General features: G+C 53.4%; 2 protein-coding genes and 1 long non-coding RNA gene across 3 annotated transcripts; 2 read left to right on the forward strand and 1 right to left on the reverse strand.

Annotated features, from left to right (window-relative positions):
* Positions 1–542: 542 nt before the first annotated feature.
* On the forward strand, positions 543–2516 carry SH3BGRL3 (SH3 domain binding glutamate rich protein like 3). Its single transcript, XM_040587921.1, has 3 exons — positions 543–679; positions 1002–1169; positions 1565–2516. Exons 1-3 carry the CDS (start codon positions 632–634, stop codon positions 1628–1630), a joined length of 282 nt encoding a protein of 93 aa, XP_040443855.1. The 5' UTR covers positions 543–631; the 3' UTR covers positions 1631–2516.
* Positions 2517–3323: 807 nt separating this feature from the next.
* UBXN11 (UBX domain protein 11) lies at positions 3324–14630 on the reverse strand. The gene is made up of 12 exons (XM_040587817.1): positions 13924–14630; positions 13537–13637; positions 12841–12895; positions 11728–11804; positions 11141–11255; positions 9545–9759; positions 9112–9189; positions 7574–7694; positions 6337–6437; positions 6040–6107; positions 5118–5255; positions 3324–4295 (listed from the first exon to the last, which is right to left on the reverse strand). The coding sequence occupies exons 1-12, from the start codon at positions 13928–13930 to the stop codon at positions 4130–4132; spliced, it is 1242 nt and encodes a 413-aa protein (XP_040443751.1). The 5' UTR covers positions 13931–14630; the 3' UTR covers positions 3324–4129.
* Positions 14631–17768: 3138 nt separating this feature from the next.
* On the forward strand, positions 17769–19969 carry LOC121085342. The gene is made up of 2 exons (XR_005827012.1): positions 17769–17999; positions 19556–19969. It is a non-coding gene; the product is annotated as an uncharacterized LOC121085342 (long non-coding RNA).
* The last annotated feature ends 342 nt before the right edge of the window (positions 19970–20311 follow it).

The raw sequence follows: 20311 nt of genomic DNA on the forward strand, positions 1-20311 counted from the left end.
CAGCCCTGTTCCCCGTGTTATTCTTTGGGTGCAAGACCCAGTGTCCAGGCGATGTGTGGGGACACGTTTGCCCTCTGCCCTGACAGAGCTGGCTGTGAAAAGGAGATCGTGGCTGGGCTGCCCAGGTCGCGTGTCCCTCCCTGGGGAAATGCCCCCCCCCTCATTCTCCTGCGAAACGGGATCAGTCTGTCTCGGGCAGTGATCCCATCCGGGCTGTACGGGACTGCTGCTCTCCGTGCAGGGGCAATCTTGGAGCTCTACCGAGCACCCGGGACAGGGGCGCAGGGCCACGTCCCCCCTTGTCCCATGTCCCCCCCCCTTGTCTCATACGTTGTCCCCTTGGTGCGGTCGGGTCCCCCTGGCGCTGCGCGTTGGATGCGGAGTGTTTACACCCGCCCTTGTCTCACCCGCTTGTTTGTACCGAGTGTTTGGGGTGCGGACCGGGGCCGGGGGCGTCGGGGCGCGGAGCGGGGCCGCCCCCGTCCCCGCCGATGCCGCATGCCCGGTCCCGCCGGCCCCATTGGTCCCCGCGGTCACATGCCGGGCGGCGGCGGGGCCGCCCGCTCCCTCCCTCCTTCCCTCCGCACCTCCCTCCGCCGCGCCGAGCGCAGGGAGCGGCCGCGATCGCAGCATGAGCACCCTCAAGGTCTACAGCACCTCGGTGACCGGCTCCCGGGAGGTGAGCGGGGCGGCAGGGCGGGCTGCGCCGGGGACCCTCTTCCCGGGGGCGGGTGTCTCATCCCCGCGGAGCTGCGAAGCCCCCCCGCCCCATCCCGGGTGTTCCCTCCTCTGCTCGCCCTGCACCGGCCCCTTCCTCCCCCGAGTCCATCCCCCGGTGCTAGGTGTTACCCCCCGGCCGCGCAGAGCCGAGCCCCGTGGCCCCTGCGGAGCAGTCGCTCCGGGAGCGCTGTGCTGACTGTGGCTGGCACGCTGGGGTGCGTGCCCGCCCTTCGGGCTCCTCTCCAGCTCCCCGTAACCTGCCTTTCCCGCCCGGGTTCCAGATCAAATCCCAACAGAGCGAAGTAACCAGAATCCTCGATGGGAAAAACATCAAGTACGAGCTGGTGGATATCTCCCAGGACAACGCTCTCCGGGAGGAGATGAGGGTGAAGGCAGGCAACCCCAAAGCCATCCCGCCCCAGATTGTCAACGGAGACCACTACTGCGGGGTAAGGCTCATGGTCTGCGCTGGGGATAAGGACCATGGAGGTTGGGTGGCGGGCAGGAACCCCAGCCCCTTGTTTTTCCTGTGTGATGTTAAGATGCCTTTAAAAGGCATTTCATGAGGTGCACAGACAAGGCACTGCCAGGGTTAATGGCCACTTGGGGCATGGGGGCTTGTGAAAAATGGGGCTCAGGCAGGGGGGTCTCTGGATGACTTCGGGCAGTGGGGCTGTGCTGTCCAGGGCTGTCCCCTCTTTGTCCTGTCATCCTCCGCACGACTGACGGGCACCCGTGCTGCAAACCGGTCTGTGCTGCGCTCAGGGGACCCTGGGCTGCCTGACCGATGGGAGCGTGTAACTCCCTCTTGTCTCGTGAGCGACCGTGTGGCTTTTCCCTGCAGGATTACGAGCTCTTTGTGGAAGCGGTGGAGCAAAACACCCTGCAAGAGTTCCTGAAGCTAGCCTGAGCCCTGGGGTCCCCTCCCGTCTTGGACTCTACCTGCATTCCTGAGCACCCTCATCTCCGACCACCTTCACTTCCAGGTTGTCAGCACTGTCCTGGCACCACGACCTGTATCCCAGCACAGGGAAACCCATGACCAAAACTACTCATTGCAGCTGCCTACGATCCCCTCCTGCCTAACCCTTGATATCATCTCAGAGGGATCCAAAGAAAGTCTGACGCTCGCTGCGCATGGCTTTTGAACAAAGCCGGGCCTGGCTCCCCGCAGCTTCCAGTGCCTCTGTAAACAGCAAAGCCTCTGGGGCTGTGCGAAGTGCGGCCGGCCGTCAGCCCTCTCCTCTGCAGGGAGAGCTTCGGCTTCAGGAGGGAAGGGCTTAGGGTTGCATGTTACTTCCCACTTCTCCCAGTTGCTGTTAAAATTGTTAAATCCTGCTGCCTCACTTCCTCGCTCACTTTTTTTTTTTTGGTTTGTTTGTTCTTCATCTCAACTGCAGAGATATGGCAACTAAGTTGATTTTTTTTTTGTTTGTCTTAATTTAATGCAAAAATACTGCACAGAGCTGGGGTCTGACCACCCACTGCAGAGAAGCCCGGGGCTGGGGACGAAGGCCGGTGTCACTTAGCAGGCTGCCTGGGGGGATGGATGGGCCTAGAAGTGGGACCCATGCTGCTCCGGCTGCCCTCTGCTGTGATGTGGTGCAGGGCTGACCTCGTGAGCGTTAATGGCTCAGGGCTGCTCCAGAACAGCTGATGCTCCAGCTGTCTTACCTTTCCTCTTTGAGCTGGCTTTTTTGCAACCCGGACCAAGTGCATTTTGTTTTCCTGCCAAAAAGCAAGTTTATAACCAATGTTGTCTTCCGAGATGCTATTAAATGTTACTGTACCTTTCACATCGGTACTGGTGGGTTTCTTTAAAATCTGGTTTTATTTTGACTACAGGTTAAACATCACCCTGCGTAATGATTCTGAGTCATTTCCAGCTCAGAGAAGCCGAGTCAGTTGTACTCACTGCTGCAGCCTGACACAAAGATCTTAACACCTTAGATTGCTGCCGCTAATCAAAGGCTCACAGGACTTGTCTGAATATCCGACAGTGCGGTAGTGACAGGTACCTCTCTCAAGCATTCCTCTCTGCGTGGTAAGAAAGGCAGCCTGGGGGAGGGACAGCTTCAGCCAGACATGTGAGCGATAAAAAACCCCTGGCACAGAGATTACCTGGCTGGTTATAGAGCAGGGTATAGAGAGGCAGTGGAAAAGGCTGCCCTATGGGAGGGTCCTGAGTACGCTCCTGTATCTGCCGTAGGTGGAAAAAGGAGGAAACTAACTTACAGCTGTGGGGACTGAGTCACTGCCCACAGGGAGCCCAGGGAAGCAGCTGGTTTGCACGGGTGGTGCTTCCTGTATTTGAGTTCTGCGGGGTCCAGCTCTGGTCGGAGGGTTCTGGGAAAAGCTCTGGGCATCCTGCCCCCTTCCACAGCAACTGTGCCTTTGAAATCTAATGGAAGTGGAAACTGCAACTTAAACGGTTTTATTGGGAGCCTTTAATGAGGGTCTCTGCTAAAAGGGAACCTGCCAGAAGGTGCTGCCTCTCGCAAGTGGGAGTGCCGTCGGCTGGGAGTCAAGTGGGAGCTTGTCCCAGCTGAAACAGGAAGAGTGTGTTGGGGAAAGGGGCCTGCGGAGTGCAGCCCCAGCCCACAGGAGAGCGGGGAAGATGCTTTATTCAGGGTTCAGCAGAGACGCAGCGAAGGGTTTATGCTCTTCTCCAATGACACGGTGTCCTGTTGCAGCATCCAGCTCCTGGCTGCAGCAGGCTGCCAGGGAGGGAGGCAGGCAGGCTGGCAGCCGGGGCTGGGAGCCGGGGCCCTGCCGGAGCTGGGGGCTGGGAGCTGGGGGCTGTCCAAGGGAAGGAGTCATTCACGTACAGGAAACCCAGCAGCAGGATCTCCTGGCTGAGTCTGGCTCGGTCCCAGCATTGCAGTGGCTCAGGGCCTTTTGGTTTAGTTTTACTGGGGACCATATAACTGAGCCTGTTTCTCTCGTGGTACAAATGCATTGAAATCTCTGGGGAGCAGCTGTGTGTGGAAAGCAAATTGACCCTGGCTGTTTGTCCATCCTATAGAGAATCCCTGAGCCCAGCTAAACAACTGCCCGGTCCCAGCGTAAAGCTGGTGGCCTTCCCTGGGTGGGGATGAGCCTGTGTAACCTTCAGCAGAGGTGAGAAACCAGGTCTTGGGCTTGAGCTGACACAAGTGCCCCGGTGTTAGGAGCCCATTTGTCTCGGGGAAAGGCAGCCACCCATGAGGCAGCAGGACTGGGCCTGGCACGCTGTGCTGAAAGGAGAGGCCACGCCGCTGCCTCAGAACTCTTCCGTCCGTCCTGGGTAACGGCGCAGTGAAACTAAATCTGCAAAGACAACCCTCTCCTCTCTTCCCAGCTGGGGAGGTTTTAACACAACTAACAGTGCAAGGCAGCTTCTTCCTCTTGCAGTGCTTGGGGCGAGCTGTTAAGCTGTTTGCAGCCCTGTCCCCTCGTGTTGGGAGGGGTCTCTTCTCCGCAGCAGCAAGAAGGCACTGGGGATCAGTCCACATTCCTGCAGGCTCCTGGAGTTGTCCATGTACACCCTCTGGGGAAAGGTGCTGATGATCTCATACGAGTTGGAGTCTCCACCCCTAGGAAAGAACAGCACAATCTTTCCTACACACAGGATCCCCCAAGGTTTCGCTGAGATGCTCTAGTTGATCCAGCTGTGGTTATGTAAGAGCAAAGGGAGAGACTGTTCACAAGCACAAGCTGAGCAGAATAAAGGGCTTCCCGCCCAAACTGCAGCCAGCCAGGCACGGAGCAGCCGTTCCAGGCCGCACAGCTGCAGTGGGGAAGGAGGCTCTTGCATCCCAACAGCAGTGAGCTCATCGTGGGCTTCCCAGGAGTGGGAAGAGGGGAGAGCAAAGGGCTCCCCACAGCCATCTGGAACTGTCCCCAAAGGGATGTGTGAGCCCTTGGGCAGTGTTAAATGCGTTGGGATATAGAGCTGGCTGAGCCAAGGGTGGTTGTTTATCCAACAGCGGATCCAGCAGCTAGGCTGAAGGCTGCAGCTCAGCTTCCAGGCTCCACTGACGCCTTGGGAATGGTGGCAATAGTTGGGTGAGTGCTGCTGAGCATCTGGAAGGCGGTGACAGCAGTGGTGGGCCTGGGTCAGATGGTAGTTTTGAGAGGACAAAAGAGGCTTCTCTCTGCTGCTGTCGGCTTTTTGGAAGGTGGATGTTGAATGCTCTGAGCTAAGCATAACCCCGGCAGCGCTGCCTAGAGAGCACCTCTGCTGGTGGAGCCACAGCAGCAGAAGTCGCCCAGCAGCAGCTGGGGCTGTAACCCTCAGCCCTGCTCAGCTCCAGCAGATTGAAGCGCAGCTCCAGGGCCTTCAGCGGCAGGAGAGAAACTTTCCCTGGGGCTCTACAGAGCTGGGTGGAGAGCGGGGAGGGAAGTCCTAGGCCTACCTGGCATGGGCGAGGCGTTGGCGCAGGTCCCCTATGGTGTCCGTGAACAACATCTTTACAATATATGTCTGCTCCCCGCTCTCAGACTTGATGCGGAGAGTGCAGATATCAGGGGCAGAAGCTTCAGCTGTCTTTGCCCTGGGGGTTATAAAACCTTGTCAGCTGAGGAGTGAGTGCTCTGCCAGTGGCAGAGCCCTTGAGCTCCACGGAACAGCAGAGCCTTTGGGCTGCCTGGGTGATCCGAACAGGGGAGAGTTTGTTTCAGGTCTGGGAATGACCATCTCATCCTTGAGATGAATGAGGCTCCATCTGACTGTGGCCGAGCAGACCAGCCCATGGACCAAAATGCTGCTTTGCTTTCCCTGCTTAAAGGTGCCTTGAAAAGAGAGTTGCTGACCTTTTTTAGCTTTTTCATTTTAGAACGGGGCTGTCTGGTAAGTACTTCGGCCTACTTCTTTGATTAAAAATAATCTGCTTGGGGTTTTTTTTTCATTAGCTATTTGGGTCTTGTCTTGCCAGAAGACTATGAGTGGAAAAGTGCTGTTAGTGTGACCTCCCACTTGGGCATCAGTTTCCTGGAGGGATTCTCCCGTTTAACGTGACCGCAAACATCATCTTAGGTAGTTTCAGACTCTTAGGCTTTGGCTTGCTGTCGGGAAAAGTATTTCACAGCAGTAAGGAAGTAACATTTTGAGCAACAAAAGCTTTTGTTAGAGATGTAAAAGATGGCAGGGTTCCTGTAAACAATTCAGTGGTCTTCCCAAAAGACCACACTTGGCCTTTTTTTCTAACTATTCCGAAGGTATAAAAGGGGCAAGTCCATTTATTTCCTCAAGTGAAACCCCCTGAAATAAACCCGCAGTGATCGACGGGAGGAAGATGAGAGCCTGATAGGGCAGGGGTCAGGGGGCTGTGCCTGTACCTCTCCAGTGCAGACAGCCTGGGTGTCTCCAGAAGAATCTCTTTGCTGCTCCACACCCCATCAGAGCCCTAAAACCAAACCAGGTGAACGTCACTGCTGCCTGCTCTGCGCAGAGAGCCACCGGTGCCGGGAAAGCCCAGGAGCAGGTGCCAAAGTGCCACGTGTGCACTGGTGGAGCCTCTCTTGGAGGAGGAAGTTGCGCAGGGCTGAGGGGAGGGGTGCTGGTGCTGTGCAGGGTGCTGAGCCCAGGGAATTGCTGCTGGCCTCCTGTGGGTGTTTGGGGGGGTCCACTCATACCTGCTGTGCTGCTTTGGCTGAGCCTTGGACACTGATTGCTTCTCTGTTTTTCAATGGCTTGGAAAGCTTGTTGATTAACTGCTCCAAGGAGACTTTGGGACCTGCCAGAGCAGAGGGGAGAACATTTTGATAATTTTTCCCCAGAATAGGCTGGTTTGGTGAAATGAGAGAGTGCAACAGCCAACAGGGAGAGCTCTAGCCTCCCATAGCTAGGTTGAGACTGGCTCCCCGTCTCTGTTGAAGCTTGTCCTACTTTCTGGCCCACTAAATGTTTGATTGTCAACATCAACCAGTGAGCAACCCTGCAGCCTGTTCAGCACACACCTGGGATGCACAGCAGGTGGAAACCTGGTTAGTCCTGCTGTGAACGGGAAAACCTGAAACTATGACAATTTTTACAGACTTAGAAAATTTTTTGTCTTGTGAGGGTGCATTTGTAGGTGTCCCTTTTTCTGTGGTGGCACCGGGCAATTATATTTTACTACTTGGATAAAGGAAACATTTATCACAGCTTCTGTTTGTGAGTGGCCTTGAGATGAACGAGCAAGTAGTACAGTTTCATATAAACAGGAAGACATTGCTGATGAGCCATGCATGTGTTCGGGTTATTTAGTTATGCATGCACAAAACCACAAGTTTCTCTCTATACGACTGACTGCATCTGACTTTCCAACCCTGACAGGTATTGCTCACACAGATTGCTAGCGTCTAGAAGCAAAATGAGGATTCTGCCCTGACCTTATGTCCCATTTCTCTTGTGAAAATCTGAAGAGGAGTCGTTCCGTTTGGTGCAGTTAAGCTCAGGCTGGCTTGACAATATCTGCCTTTACGGAATAAGCATGTAGGAGAACCAAAGGTTGTTTGCAGGCTACCCCCTTGAGATCTGCAGGGTTCCCTCAGCATCCTTTGATGCTGCTAGAGGTGAAGCTAGAACGAGCTTGGCCTTTCAGAAAGGCACAGGACAGACATGTTTTTGGAAACCCACTGATCTCCTGGGCTTTTACTGCTTGTCATGCATGTCTCATTCTTCAAGAGGATTTAATGATGAGAGGACATCGTGTGTGCTGCCTGGCTCCCAGCTCCTGAGGCTCCGCTGGGGCTACAGGCACAGGGCTCTGACCCAGAAGTGTTGCCTTCCTCGCTGAGACTCTACACATTCCTACCAGCTGCCCTGGTAAGGTTTTGATTCTCCTTTTTGGGAGTTAGCTGCATTTTTGAGGCAGGTTTAAGAATTTACCTGGGATATCAGTGGTTTCCTGCATCTCACTTGATTTTGAATGGCCAACCGCTTGGCCGTGGCCAGGAAAACTCCCTGGAAGGTGTCTCTCCTGAAATACCACGTCCCTTCTGTCAGTGACCTGTTGAATTAAGGCCAACTGCCATAAGCAACTCTTGACTGTTGCACAAGCTAATTCTCACTGCATCAGAGCACAATAAACCACAGCAATGACAACTAAGAGTTGTAAACCCCAAACAAAACCAAGACAGTTTCCAAGGAAGCTGCTCTAGCTGTTCAAACTCAATTTTTCAGCTCCTATAGGCTCTCTAACAAAGCAAATCCCAGGGATTTGGGTGGGATGGCCCACCCAGACCACAAGGTATTTGTTCATCCATCTCAAACAGGCACTGGGCAACAGCTCCTTTCCATGAGCTGTCAGAAATATGCTTGGACCCGATCTTTCCTCTGTGTCTGCTTCCACAGCTGAAAATGCTGAGTGGAAAGTGATGTGGTAGCAGCATGCTGGGGGTGGGGAGGGATTTGGCAGTACGAGGCTGCAGTGGGGACTGTCGGGTGGCTGTAACAAACCGAGGGAGGCAGAGTGCTACCCTGAGGCCACCAGCAGTGGGGAAAGCTGTATAAGTAGGGGCAGTCCTTCTGTCTGCGTTCCACTCGTGTTCCTCTTACGGTGGCTGACCATATTGCAGGTGGATGCACTCTGTGTCTGTATTTACCCCAGATTATTGTCTTGTGGCTTCCAGATGTGGCCAGCTATGCACAGATTATAGCCAGCCACAGCCCCCCAAGAGCCTTGCACAATCCTCCTCCTTCCAGTTGACTTTCCAGCCACCCTGTACACCTACCAGCTGACGCTGGCTGTCCTGACCTCATGTTTGCCCACGCAGTTGTGCCCTGCTTTCTTCATGGCAGTGGGTAGGTGCACCCCTCTGGTTGTGCCTCCTAGTGTTTCAGGTGCACTTGAAGACCTAATTAGAGTCCTCTGAGGCACTCTACCTGGTTTTGGCCTGAAAATGTGGCCTTGGCTTTTTGCCATTTCTGAGAAATCAAAAAACGGGGCCCGAAAAAACCTCAGATGGCCAAATCCATTTAAATTGTGGCAAAATAAACTCTCCCAACATCCTCCTTGAGAGATACTTTTTCAATCTGGGTTTAAAAGCTCTTCTGAGGGAGCTATTTAAGAACTTTGTTTCTCCTTTTTGTTACATAGCTCTTCAGATGCTGCACATCCTACTTCTCTGCAAAGTCTGCTATGCTCTTAGAAGCCTTGTACCAAGCCAAGATTCACTGTGGCAGAGAAACCATTCCCTCCTAATATGAGAAGCCAGTGAGCGTTTCTGCAACAGCTCTAGCAGGTGTGCTTCTGCCGAGACACACATGCACAGAATGAAGCTGCATGTATGCTGTGTTCCAAAACCTCAAACTTAATTTGCTGTGGGGAGTAGCCAGCAGATTAGTGAAAGAAACCTGAATTTTCTTGGGAAGTGAGAGAGCAATTTCTTCCAAAAAGCTGATGAATAGGGTTTTGCACTGCTTACCCGCAAAGGGATGCCATCTGGGTAGCGCATCTGCAACTCTGAAGGGAAATAGCCATCCATAATATCTTGCAGGCATTGCTGAAATAAACAGAAAGTCTGAGGTATAACCACAAGCTCTCATTTTATCTCACGACTGATACATTCCTTCTGGGCCGCTCCTATTTGCGGTGTTATTGCTGTGCAGAAAAGTCTGCATAAAAGACCCAGAACCTCCATCTCTAAAAATTACTACACAGACATACTAGTCTTTAAAGGCACCACGGGAATGCAGGTGAGAAGCTGGAGGTCTGGGTAGCCGCTTCTAAAGCGGTATTAAAGTACCGTCCTTGGGTACTGAGATGAGCTCACAGGGCCTATTCACCCCCTTTCCTGAGGCTCAGTGAATGACAGCAGGATGGCTCTGAGTCCGATTCCTCTACAGCCCTTTCCGTACCTGTGCGGATGGGTCCTCGTAGGGCCGAAAGGGTCCATTGACCACGATCCCATTTTGATACAGCGTAAGGGGAAGGGGTTCTGGCTGTCTCAGCCGAGCACCCCCAGGCGTGTGCTCGATTTGAGAAATGCCTTCTCCAGCCAGCACATTCAAATCCTTCACGTTTTCCAAGATTAAATCGAAATCAATCTGGTGTTTGGAAACAACTGCTTCACCTGTGGTGGAGGGATCAGAGTTACAGGGGAAGGGGATGCCAGCTAAGCAGCGTTCCCCTCTGTGTGAATTTGAGTCCTAACAATTTTGGGCTGTCAGTGCTGCCTCTCCGTGCTTCACCTTTCACCCTACGCGTGGTGTGACACCGCTGCTGTGGCACAGCGTTGCCAGGTTTGCATGGGTGTGTGCAAAACCACAGGGAAACAGTCCTCTTGCCACAAGCTAATGTCGCTCCAGAGGCAGCCACAGATGCAGCCGGCTCTTTAGAGACCACAGCTTGCTTGTCTTTGGTTGTAATTCCAGAAGTGTTGTGTTGTCCCTTAATCTGGTGCTGTAAAATGCACGGAGTGAGGAACTTAACTAGTTGGATTAACTAGATTGGATAAATGGATCAGGGCAGACTCGCTGAAGAAATGCCAGTGTAAACACCGGCAGCTGCCTGCTGCTTGCCACCAGCAGATTGCTCGCTCTTGCTGGGACGCTGCTGAGGATGTTTACTTGGGTGCTTGAGGAGGGTGGCAGGGTGAAGCAGTAAGGGTTGCGAGGAGACAGAAAAATGAAATCAGAAGAGGAAATGAAAAAAGAGATGTAGGCAGAAGTAAACCCTTTGGTATTTTCTGTTCTGCTTTTTTATGATTTGATAAAGGAGGGCGGGGAAAATAGCCCTTAAAAAGCATGAGGTGAAAACAATTAAAATTATTTGTACAGCTTCCCGTCTTCTCCCCTCCTGTATCTAAGGGAGGGAAGGATTAGCTAGCTAATATTTGCATGGTGGTTAGGAAGCAGCATTGGCTCTACAGCCCAAGTATTATTACTTTTTTTTCCTCTGTTACCACTTCCTCAGAAGCGATTGCCAAGTATGCTTGGACCCCATACAGCACAATCAGGTCTCAATTAAACCACTCACGTGGTGGTTGGGAGGAAAGGCAAACAATACTCTGATGGAGTCAGACAACACGGGTAAGTTACTACAGCTGCTATATACACAAAGCATCTGATTCGGTTTCCCACCCATTTTACATCAGTTATTAGAGCAACCAAGCTTCAAACGTTTAGGGTATGCGAACTCTTCAGGAAGCAGCTGCTGCGAGGGTATCCTTCCAAATGGCTGAGCCATCAGGTTCTCTCCTCTTCCCCTAGATGGAGCTTACAAAATATGGTATATAAAATACCAACGTCCTGCCTGGCTTAGCTCCTGTTAAATTGCTCAATGTCTCTGACCCTGAGGTGGACTGATGTGAAGACCTCAGCGTAGGATCACAAATTCTGAAGACCTGAATTCTGGGTCTCTGATGCTTACCTGCTCTGGGGAGCATCATATTTTCTCTAAGCATGCAGTGGGAGCTAGGACAGCTGCTTCAGCAAGGAGTGCTGGTGCTTTACCTGGCTTCCAGAGGCTCCTTGCTGGCAGCTCTTCTTCATCCTTGAGCGATTCTAAATATTCCAGTTGTTCATGTCTCTCTCCAACCCAGATCAGACCATAGTCATTTAGAAACCGCTGTAAGAGGAAAGTATGAATCAGCATTGTAGACCAGAGCTTCAAAAATTAAAGCCTGAGTGTGGTCGGCTGTGACCATGGGAAGCAGAAAGGGAGGTGAAAGACAAGGTTTGTCTTGGGGCTCTTTGACTCTGGCAAACAAACTCACTAGCAGGGTAGTAGTAGCAGCTCTAGTAGTAGTAGGCCAAAGGGAGAATTAAAATATCTATAGTGACACAGTAATCTCCCAAGATTGTAGTTGTAGAAATCAAAATTAAGAGGCTTGCAGGAGGCACAAATGTCTGTGTATTTTAAAAAACCCTCCTGCTGCCCTGTAGCTTGCCTTCAACTCATTTTCCTTTTCAGCGGGGTGAGGTCGTGAAGAATTGTGACGATCAAAGTGGCAGCTTGTAAAAGACCAAGCAGCCTGAGACCGCAGTGGTCTCAAACTGAAGGTGCAGGTGGCTTAGGGCAAGTGAAGTAGGTGTCTCACCTCCATCTCCCAGACCTGGGTCTGCAGCTGAAGGCACCTTGTTTCCAGTTCCTCTGCTGTGGATGAGTCAGGGGCATCTGAAAGGGAAGACTTGTTTTTCCTATGTAAGAGGAGCTGATACCACACAGCACAGATGCCCCAGCTGTGCCTGCCTGTACCGCTGGTGAACTCAAGCCCATAGAACGCAGGAGCTGAACGTGAGCTCTGCATGCTGGTCCCTGACAATGCAACGTGCAGTGGTTTGATGAAGGTGCTGACAGACTAAAAGATAGTTGTGAACAATACTGGTGAAGTTTTATGCCGCAGGAAGCTGATGTGAGGGGTGCTGTTCGCAATTATACAATGAGAACTGTTTTGCTCACGCAGTCTGAAGGGACCTATTAAAAAAATGAGCAGGTGTCCACTAAAGCTGGATCCAGAAACTTAGGCTGAATGGCTAGAACAATGGACGATGAGGCACAAAACACATGTTTGTGGTCTGACAAGCATATTCTTGTTCTCTGCTCAGGAAATTGAGAATTTACCATAGCTTTGTGCTACAAGGTAGTTCAGCCGTTGTAGGAAATGTGTCTGGGCTCAGCTGGAGAGCTGCTGGATTCCAAGGAACTGAATGGGGGCAGGGAAAGACCTTCACTTGCTCCAAGCTGGGTTCAATTTATTTAGGCTGCCTTACAGGATGAGTGAGCCTGGACCTGTAGTACTGTTTGAGACTCCAAGCAGATTTTTGGTTTTACTTAGCTGTGAGCAGCTCTGGTCTTTCAGCCTGTCTGAACTCTGCACTATTTAACATTCTTTTTTCTTCTCACCATCCTTAGGTATTTGCGTGGCTGGTCTGTGCTCACGGAAACCTAGTAACCCATAGAAAATAGGTCAGGAAATAGTGTTTTGCACTGTACCAGTAAAGCTGAGTAGCAGGTGCAAGTATAAAGCGTGGATCTGCTTTGGCAAACAGTGCCACGTCTGTGTAACTGATACCACTCGCCAAAGAGGCTCTTGGGCTTTTAGGGCAAGGATGGCTCAGAGAGGAGGTCTCCAAGCCTGCTCTGTTGCAGTACCAGGAGTTCGTAGCTCTCCCACAGGTAGGAGCGAGGTGCCGAGTACAACAATTTTTACCTTCTCTTTGCTGAAGAGTCTTCATCTTCTCTTCAAGTTCAGCAATCCTCCCGTCCTTCAGGACCAGAACAAATAATGACTTTGTTTAGTTCCTTGGCCTTTGGAACCCTGAGGCACAGCTTGCACAATGAGTCCTGGCTAGGTGACTCAGCGATGCACGTACTCTCACCCCACCCAGAGACAGGCAAAATAAGGTTCAGAAAGGCTGTATCACCTCACAAGTACCTTAATTAGACTCAAATGATGGGTGGGATATAAACACACTGCGCCAAGGATAGGTGAGGGACACACTGACCTATCTCCCCCTTCTCTGTCTGCACAAGAGCTGTAGGCAACCTCACAGACTCCTGCCTCTGTGCTTCCTGCTCAGGCACAGCTCGTGCTCTGACCTGCAGCAAGTGGCTGATCTAAAAAAGAAACCAGCACCTCTGCAACCACCTCTTTAAAAAAAAAGGGGGGGGGGGGAGGGGAAAAAAAGGGGTCATTACTTTGCGAGAGTCATTAAGAAGTCTCCCACCCCAAGGACTGATACAATTGCACTGTTGCTTTGCAAAGGCCTGTGTCTGTAATTAACAGAGCAGACTACAGATTAACTTGTTTTAGCCCAAACTGGGTCTGAGCAGGGGTAATGCTACTGCGGCTTCAACTGTCAAAGCAAGGCACAGAACAGGTTCAGTAAGGGGCAGGATTTTTTACCTTCAGTTGCATTTCTTGTGCTTGTTTCTCTATTTTTTGTTCCAACAGAGTGATTTTTTGCATCATGGAGGACATGAGTTCCGTGTCAGTGCCAGCTGTGTCTGGAAGCACAAATACGTGTTACCTCTCTAAAACGGCAATTGGTATTGGAGGCTTGCCTGTACTGTAGGGCCCCCCCCCCCCCCCAGGAATTCCTGTTCTGCCACAGAGGTGTGACAGGGGTACCTTTTGCAGGTACTGGGTAGAAATTCCTGACTGGTAGGGAGATGGCTGTGTATGCGAGAGGGGGACCACAGGAGTTAGCCCTGACCTGGGGTACTGAGTCCACCAGGCTGTCACTGAGAAACTGTGATGGCCCAGAATCCCCTAACCATTGATGGACTTTACCCTGCATATTCTTTTTCAGTGGTGAGCACCTTGAGCAGGAGGGGAGACTGCCTTGCACTGGATTCTTTGTCCTAGGAGACAGGCTGTCATCTTCTGAGAAGAGGCATGTAAGAAAGAAAACAGTTCAGCATTCCAAAATCAGGTCAAGAAATACTGGAGTTATACAGAGGGAAAGAGAGGGCCCAGTCCGGGGCAGGAGAAAGCAGGATGGCCCAGTCCATTCAATCCCATAAGCACTGTCAGACTAATGAACGTACATGAGCACTCGTTATGAGCCAGGGCCCAAGGGAAGGCACAATCATAGCAGCTGGGAAGAGCGAACACAAAACAGGGCTTGCAGAAAGAGACCATGATGCCAGTACAGAGCATCCTGCGCTGCACGGTGAGGTAGAAAGTGGAAATACTGAGCTATTTTGGCAAAAAGCACAGCGCTCTGGGATTAACAGAAGCAGCAAACTTCACTGGGAATGGAAAGGGAGTTTTTGCTCTAAGATCTAGTAGGAAGAATTTGACCTAAAATTGAACCGTAAAAATAGATGAGGCTCTAATGTGCTCTAGGGCTTGCTGAGACTATGGAAACCTTTTGTTACTTATCTGATTTTGGGCACATGTAGGAGAGGAAGAGCTACAACCATTGCAAAATATGTAGGAGGGTGAGAAAAGCCTCACTGGTGGAGGCAATGAACTTGGACAGCTCTGCCCTTTTAGTAAAAATAAGAGGGGATAATATGTAACAATAAAGCATAGCCTCATTAACTGTGGGAGGATTTGCTTGATGTGCAATTTTTTAAAAAAATGTAATTGAAAAGGCTATCAAAAAAAGCCCAAACTGTTCATTTTTTTTTCATTAGCTCATCTTCCCGGTCCACACGTCCTTGATTTCTGGGCAGAGTGGCTATTCATACACCCACAACTACTACTTGTAGTAGCAGTTAAAACCCGTGAGCAGTTAAAATCTGTGGGAGCTGCCTGAGAGCAGAAGGGGTGAGACCCAGGTGAGTGAGGTGCAGGGGTGCCCGCTGCGTCAGGGCAGGAGCGGGTGAGAGCACCAACACTTGCGATGCTGTTGCAGCTGCAGAAAGCGACTCTTCTCTGCTGGAAACTGAAGAAACACAAACGCGACATGAACCCGTGTGAAGTGTGACTGACCAGTATCCCCAGTACCTCTGAAATGCCAGCCAGGAGGCAGCAGGTAAGGAATTTGGGGAGTTTTATTCCAGCTGGTGTTGTTTCTAAGCCTGTCCCATCACGTGCAGCCCTGCGGGTCCCCAGGTGGCCGGTAGCGATCAGCTTTTTTAAAGGATCTTTGGCAAAAAGGGGCTCAGAATAACGGGGGTACCCGGGTACCACCCGGGGGTGCCCGTGTATGTGGGCCCTGGGGGGCCCGACGTGGGTGGCAGCGCGGGGGGCACCGCGGGGCGTGGTGGGGCGGAGCACCGTGTGCTGGGGGGGGACCGTCACGGTGTGTGTGGGGTCCCAGCCCGCGAGGGGTCCCGCCGCTGGCGCACCACTCACCCCACCGCCGCCATTACCCCACCGCCGCCATCTTGTTTACCAGCGGTTGCCGCGGCGACGCAGGGCCGCTGCGATTGGCGTAGCCCTGGTCACGTGGAGGGCGGGGCAGCGGGGGGACTACACATCCCAGCATGCAGCGCGCCGTCTTCCACCGCGGGACGGCGGCCATGGCGGGAGCGCGACGGGTGCAGCGCGGGTGGGCGCCGGGCCCAGGGCACTGCGACGGCCCCGCCACGGCCACCGTGGCAGCTGCCACCCCCGGTGCTGCCCCGGTGGCTCCGGGCACCAGCGCGGCCCCGCTTGGCCCCTCGGGGGCCACCCGAGGCCAGCCGGGCCTGTGCGGTGGGTGATGCGGCCCCCCGCAGCCGCCTCTGGAGGAGGGGGAAGCCCGAGGCAGCCCCTCAGGTGTGTCGCTGGAGCAAGGAGGCTCGGGCTGCCGCAGGCTCTGCTCTGCGCCACCGCCAGCCAGGCAAAATGCACCCTGCCCGCGGAGCGCTGCTGCTGTGGGGCAGAGCCTCTGGAAGTTTTACTGAATCTTTCTGTATGTTGTGTTTGTTTGTGGAACAGTTAGCTATAAGAACATCTTGATTTTAAAGAGTTAACCTCCATGTTAGCTATGCTGCTTGTTATCTGAGACTGTGTTGCTTAAAGTCCCTATTCTATAGACCATAATAACCCTAATCCTTACTCTCTAGACCATAACCAGAGCACCCAGGTTCTATTGTGTATAGGATGACTTATTGGACAAATTGGCAAGGCAGATGTATAGCTGTCCAACTTGTCAACAAAACTGACTTTTAAGGTGTCCTGAAGTGAACTACCTTCATTATAGTACTAAAAACCAGACCCGCAGGTCAAGAAGACCCTTGCCCAGGTGAAGACCCTTGCCCAGGTGAAGACCCTTCCCCTGCGCAAGTGTAGCAACAGACAGAAGAGGATGGCACAGCAGATACTATAATTATATGCAAATAACTAATCAGTTGTTGTAACTGGTAGTGTATGACCTTGTAATTGTTGTGTATAAATGTAACCGTGAAATCTGCACAGCTGTGCTTGGTTTGCGGTGATGCCACCGAGCACCCAGCACTGCAATAGAGTGGCTGCTGCTTAGCACTACAGTGGCGTTAAGAGCTTTGATTCCTGATTTCAGTGGCAGCTTCAGCCTCTGGTCGCTGCAGATGCTTTGCCAGGTGCTGGGGCGGGACCTGATGCCAGAGCACCACACGCAGCTGTGCTTTCTTCCCTCAGCCACCCTCTGCACACCCTCAGCTTCAGCTCATAGACGGTCTGTGGCACAGCCTGACCTGAGGCATCACTCACTGTACAGCTGCTCCGGATTTCCTCACCTCTTTCTTTTGTCTGTTTTCTCACCCAGGCACTGCTGCACACTTGTTTTGCCTCACTGATGCTCAGAACTCCACCTAGCACTTGCTGCTATCTGGGGAGCCCTCCCTGCCTGTGTCCTGTCCTGCTCGCCACTGCTGTGCTGCTCCACTATCCGGAGAACTCTGCCTCAGCAGGCTGATTTTTAGCACCTTTTATGGGATGTTGGCTGTCCCCAAGAGGTTTTAGTTTCAACACATCATGAAGTGCAAAAACTAAATTTGGTGAAGCTTTGCTGCAGAGGAGCCTGTGCTGTGATGTGCTTGGCTAATGCAAAACCAGACAACAGACAGGTGTACGTGCTTGGTGCGTTTCAGTAGCTTTACTGATTTCAAACCATCTTAAAATAACCAGATCCTTTTTGTGTGCTGCTGCTGCAGCTGAGGGGATGAGGGAGCTGAGAGATCTATAAGGAAGTGGATACTGGCAGGCTAGAAAAAGGTGTTTCCCTGATCCATTACCCAGATCAGACTACCCCAGGCATGTAACTGAAATTCAGAGGGACAGCTTGGAACCAGCTTCTGCTCTGAGTTGCAGGGAAGGAGGTTTGTTACACGGTGCAATGCAGAGCCCTTGTTGAAATGCTGGCTGTGATTTGCAAACCCTCCCAGTGAACCAGGAGGGATTTTAACCCATAACCCCTATTAGTCCTTCATGAGTGTGGGGCACAGGACAGGAAGCCCCTGGGGAGAAGCAGAGCTTTTGAGATGTGGGAGAAGGCAGGGTGAGGGGTTTGCTGCCTTTGCTGGAGACTGTGGCCAGGGCAGCCCGCTCAGAGCTGGCTGTGTGGCCATGTTGGGGAACAGGGAGCAGGAGCTGTTCTTGTGCAGGGTGATGCAGATGGATGGCTCTGGAGAAGTGAGACTGAAAGGGCTGTATGGTGGCGTTCACATCTGGAGATCCCCCATGCCGTGTCTTCTTCCTCACAGCACTGGCAACAGATGCGATGTCCCCGAATTGCCCTGGGTTCAAGTGACCATTTGAGGTGGCGGGGCTGGTGCAGGGAAGGAAGGTGTGATTGGTGAGACAGGGCTGCTGCTCTGCTTAAAGCTTCCGACTGCAGTTGCTGCAAGCAGATGAGGAAGTGTTAACGGCACACCGTGAGTTGAGCCCCAACCATGCAGCCCCTCCAGCGCGCCCACCTGCTCCTCCTGCTCACCCTGCTCATCCTCTGCATGGTAAGAGAAACCCTGTGGCACAGGGCCCTGCCAAGGCCAGGGGGTCCAGCCACCTCTGTCCTGTGGGTGTGATGGCAGTCAAGGGGCTGTGGGGTTCAGCCAGTGGGAGAATTTGTTCCTTCAGCTGGAAACCTGAACCTTTTATATTCTGTTTCACTTTAACCCTGACTGCCTTACCAGGAGCTTTGCACTGTGGTCTATAAGGTCTAAATACTGCCATATATTGCCTTTTTTAAAGTGTTTTTTAACTTAAGAACATCACTCCTACCTGTAACATTTGCTCTTAGCTCTCCACCCCATCTTGCAGCCTCTCCTTTGCCTGCTGGCACCTGTGCCTGGTGTGGGGATGCTGAGCGTGGCTGCGGATACGCTGGAGATGCTGGCCACAGCTGTGGGGATGCTGGGTGGGCACACAGCTGAGAAGTTTGTTTCCTTTCACCTCTCCCTGCTGGAGGTTATTTTCCTTCCTGCTGGGAAGCTCCATGGGGGCTTGATTCAAGTGGCGCGCTGGTGGATGTCAGCTTTCTCCTGGGTGGGGACCGTTGTGTGGGAGGAATGAACGTGCCAGCGCTTTCGAAGAGAGCGATGCTATTTGGAACAGCTGTCGGGATGTGGGGGCTTTTCTACAGCATGTTGGTAATGAGGCCAGATTTGTCTGTGCTTATTTTGCTCAAAGACTCCACGCAGCTGTGACCTGCTGCTGGCTCCAGAGGATGCATTTATGTTTCAGGAGTCTCACTCTGTGGCTGGACAAACTAGCCAAAAACCCTCACAGCATCCTGGTGAGGGGACAGAGCTGGACGTTGGGGCCCCATTCCTGGCCCTGTCCTGGCTCCGGAGGGATCCGAGGAGCCGTGTGAACCAGTGTGGGGGCTGGCTCATGGAGGGAAAGGTCTCCCTTTTCCAGCAGCCCAGGGCAGCGCTTTTTGCTGCACTTCACTGTTCACAGGCACAATGCACAGCTGTTTACACCAGGATTTCCAGGAAAGGACCAAAAATCCAGAGGTCCCACAGAGCCAAGGCACAAGGGATTCACACAAACATCTTAATTTTGAAGGTGCCAGTCTTCAGAGACGGAAGGAAACTGCCCTGTTAATGTTTCCCACACCGACTGCAATGTTCCTGCTTGTGACAGCGTGCGGTGCTGGGTTGCTGGGTGTCCCTCCTCTTCCTCCTCACTCCTGCACCCCATATCCTCCACTGTAGGGCCAATGGGCCACCATGTCCCCAGCCACTTCCTCGCAGCCACCTGGAGGGCAGAGACAGTCCCCCAGCTTCTGCTTCCTCCCTCAGATTTCTAAAAGCCCCTACCTAGAACCAGGGCAGTGCTGTGTGAGAGAGCTGGCTTTGCTCCCTGTGTTGGGAAAACCCAACAGTCAATGGGGATTTCTGTGTGTGGTGTGAAGGGGAACCTGCTGGGGGAGGGGAGGCTGGGTGTGTCGGCTGGGGAAGGGGCAGAGTGGGCCCCAACATGCCCCGGCTCCTTTCTGCCCACCCAGGGCAGCCAGGCGAGGGGTCTCAACCCTGCGATGCCAGACTTTTGGTTTTTTTTCCAGCCCTTTGGCCAGATGGACAACCTGGACACCAAGGACCCCAAGCCCGTGACCACCCTCCCCAGCAATCAAAGCATCTCCCAGCGCAGCCTGAGCCCCCCGTGGGGCAGCCCATCCCTCTTCTCCCTCGCCCTGGGGCTGGCTGCAGCTTTCTTCCTGGGGCTGCGCTGACCGGAGCGGGCCGCCGTGCATCCCACCCTCCCTGACCCCCTCAAGAAGACACCCCCAGGATGGCACCCCCTGCACCTACACATCCTTGGACCCTCGCAGCGTGGAGCTGCCATCCCTGCCTCCCTCCCCTCAGTGCTCCAGCCTCAAAACAAAACCCCGAATCTGCCCCAGCTGGAAGTGAAGCCCTGGGGCCGGCTCGGGAGCGGGGCTGCTGCGAGGCTCTGAGAAATAAAGCACTGGTGTAGAGGCCCCTGGCTGCTCCGCTGCGGGGCTGGGGGGGACCCCGAGGGGCTGGGGGGTCAAGCCCCGGGCCGTGAACCCTCCGTGCGGCAGGGGCTGGGTGGAACCGCAGCCCAGCGAGAGGTTGAGGGGTCAGATCGGGCGGGGGGGGGCGGGGGCACGGCCGTGTTCATAGGCCCGCGGCAGGGCTGGGAGGGGCTGGGGGTAGGCCCGGGGCCCGGGGGCTGGGGTAGGCCTGGGGAGGGGCCGGGGTTGGCCAGGCCCTGGGGCGGGCCGGGGCCAGGGGCTGAGGTAGGGGTAGGGCGGGGGCCGGAGCGGGTACAGCGCCCCCCGCAGGCCGGGCGGGCT

This window comes from Falco naumanni, chromosome 3, assembly GCF_017639655.2.
Source record: "Falco naumanni isolate bFalNau1 chromosome 3, bFalNau1.pat, whole genome shotgun sequence".
Taxonomy (NCBI): Eukaryota; Metazoa; Chordata; class Aves; order Falconiformes; family Falconidae; genus Falco; species Falco naumanni.

Coding starts and splice junctions, on each gene's coding strand:
- SH3BGRL3 (XM_040587921.1), top strand. CDS start 632: ATGAGCACCCTCAAGGTCTACAGCACCTCGGTGACCGGCTCCCGGGAG. Junction 680..1,001: donor CGGTGACCGGCTCCCGGGAG/GTGAGCGGGGCG, acceptor CCCGGGTTCCAG/ATCAAATCCCAACAGAGCGA. Junction 1,170..1,564: donor ACGGAGACCACTACTGCGGG/GTAAGGCTCATG, acceptor TTTTCCCTGCAG/GATTACGAGCTCTTTGTGGA.
- UBXN11 (XM_040587817.1), bottom strand. Junction 9,190..9,544: donor ACGAGGACCCATCCGCACAG/GTACGGAAAGGG, acceptor TGTTTATTTCAG/CAATGCCTGCAAGATATTAT. Junction 4,296..5,117: donor CAACGCCTCGCCCATGCCAG/GTAGGCCTAGGA, acceptor GTTCTTTCCTAG/GGGTGGAGACTCCAACTCGT.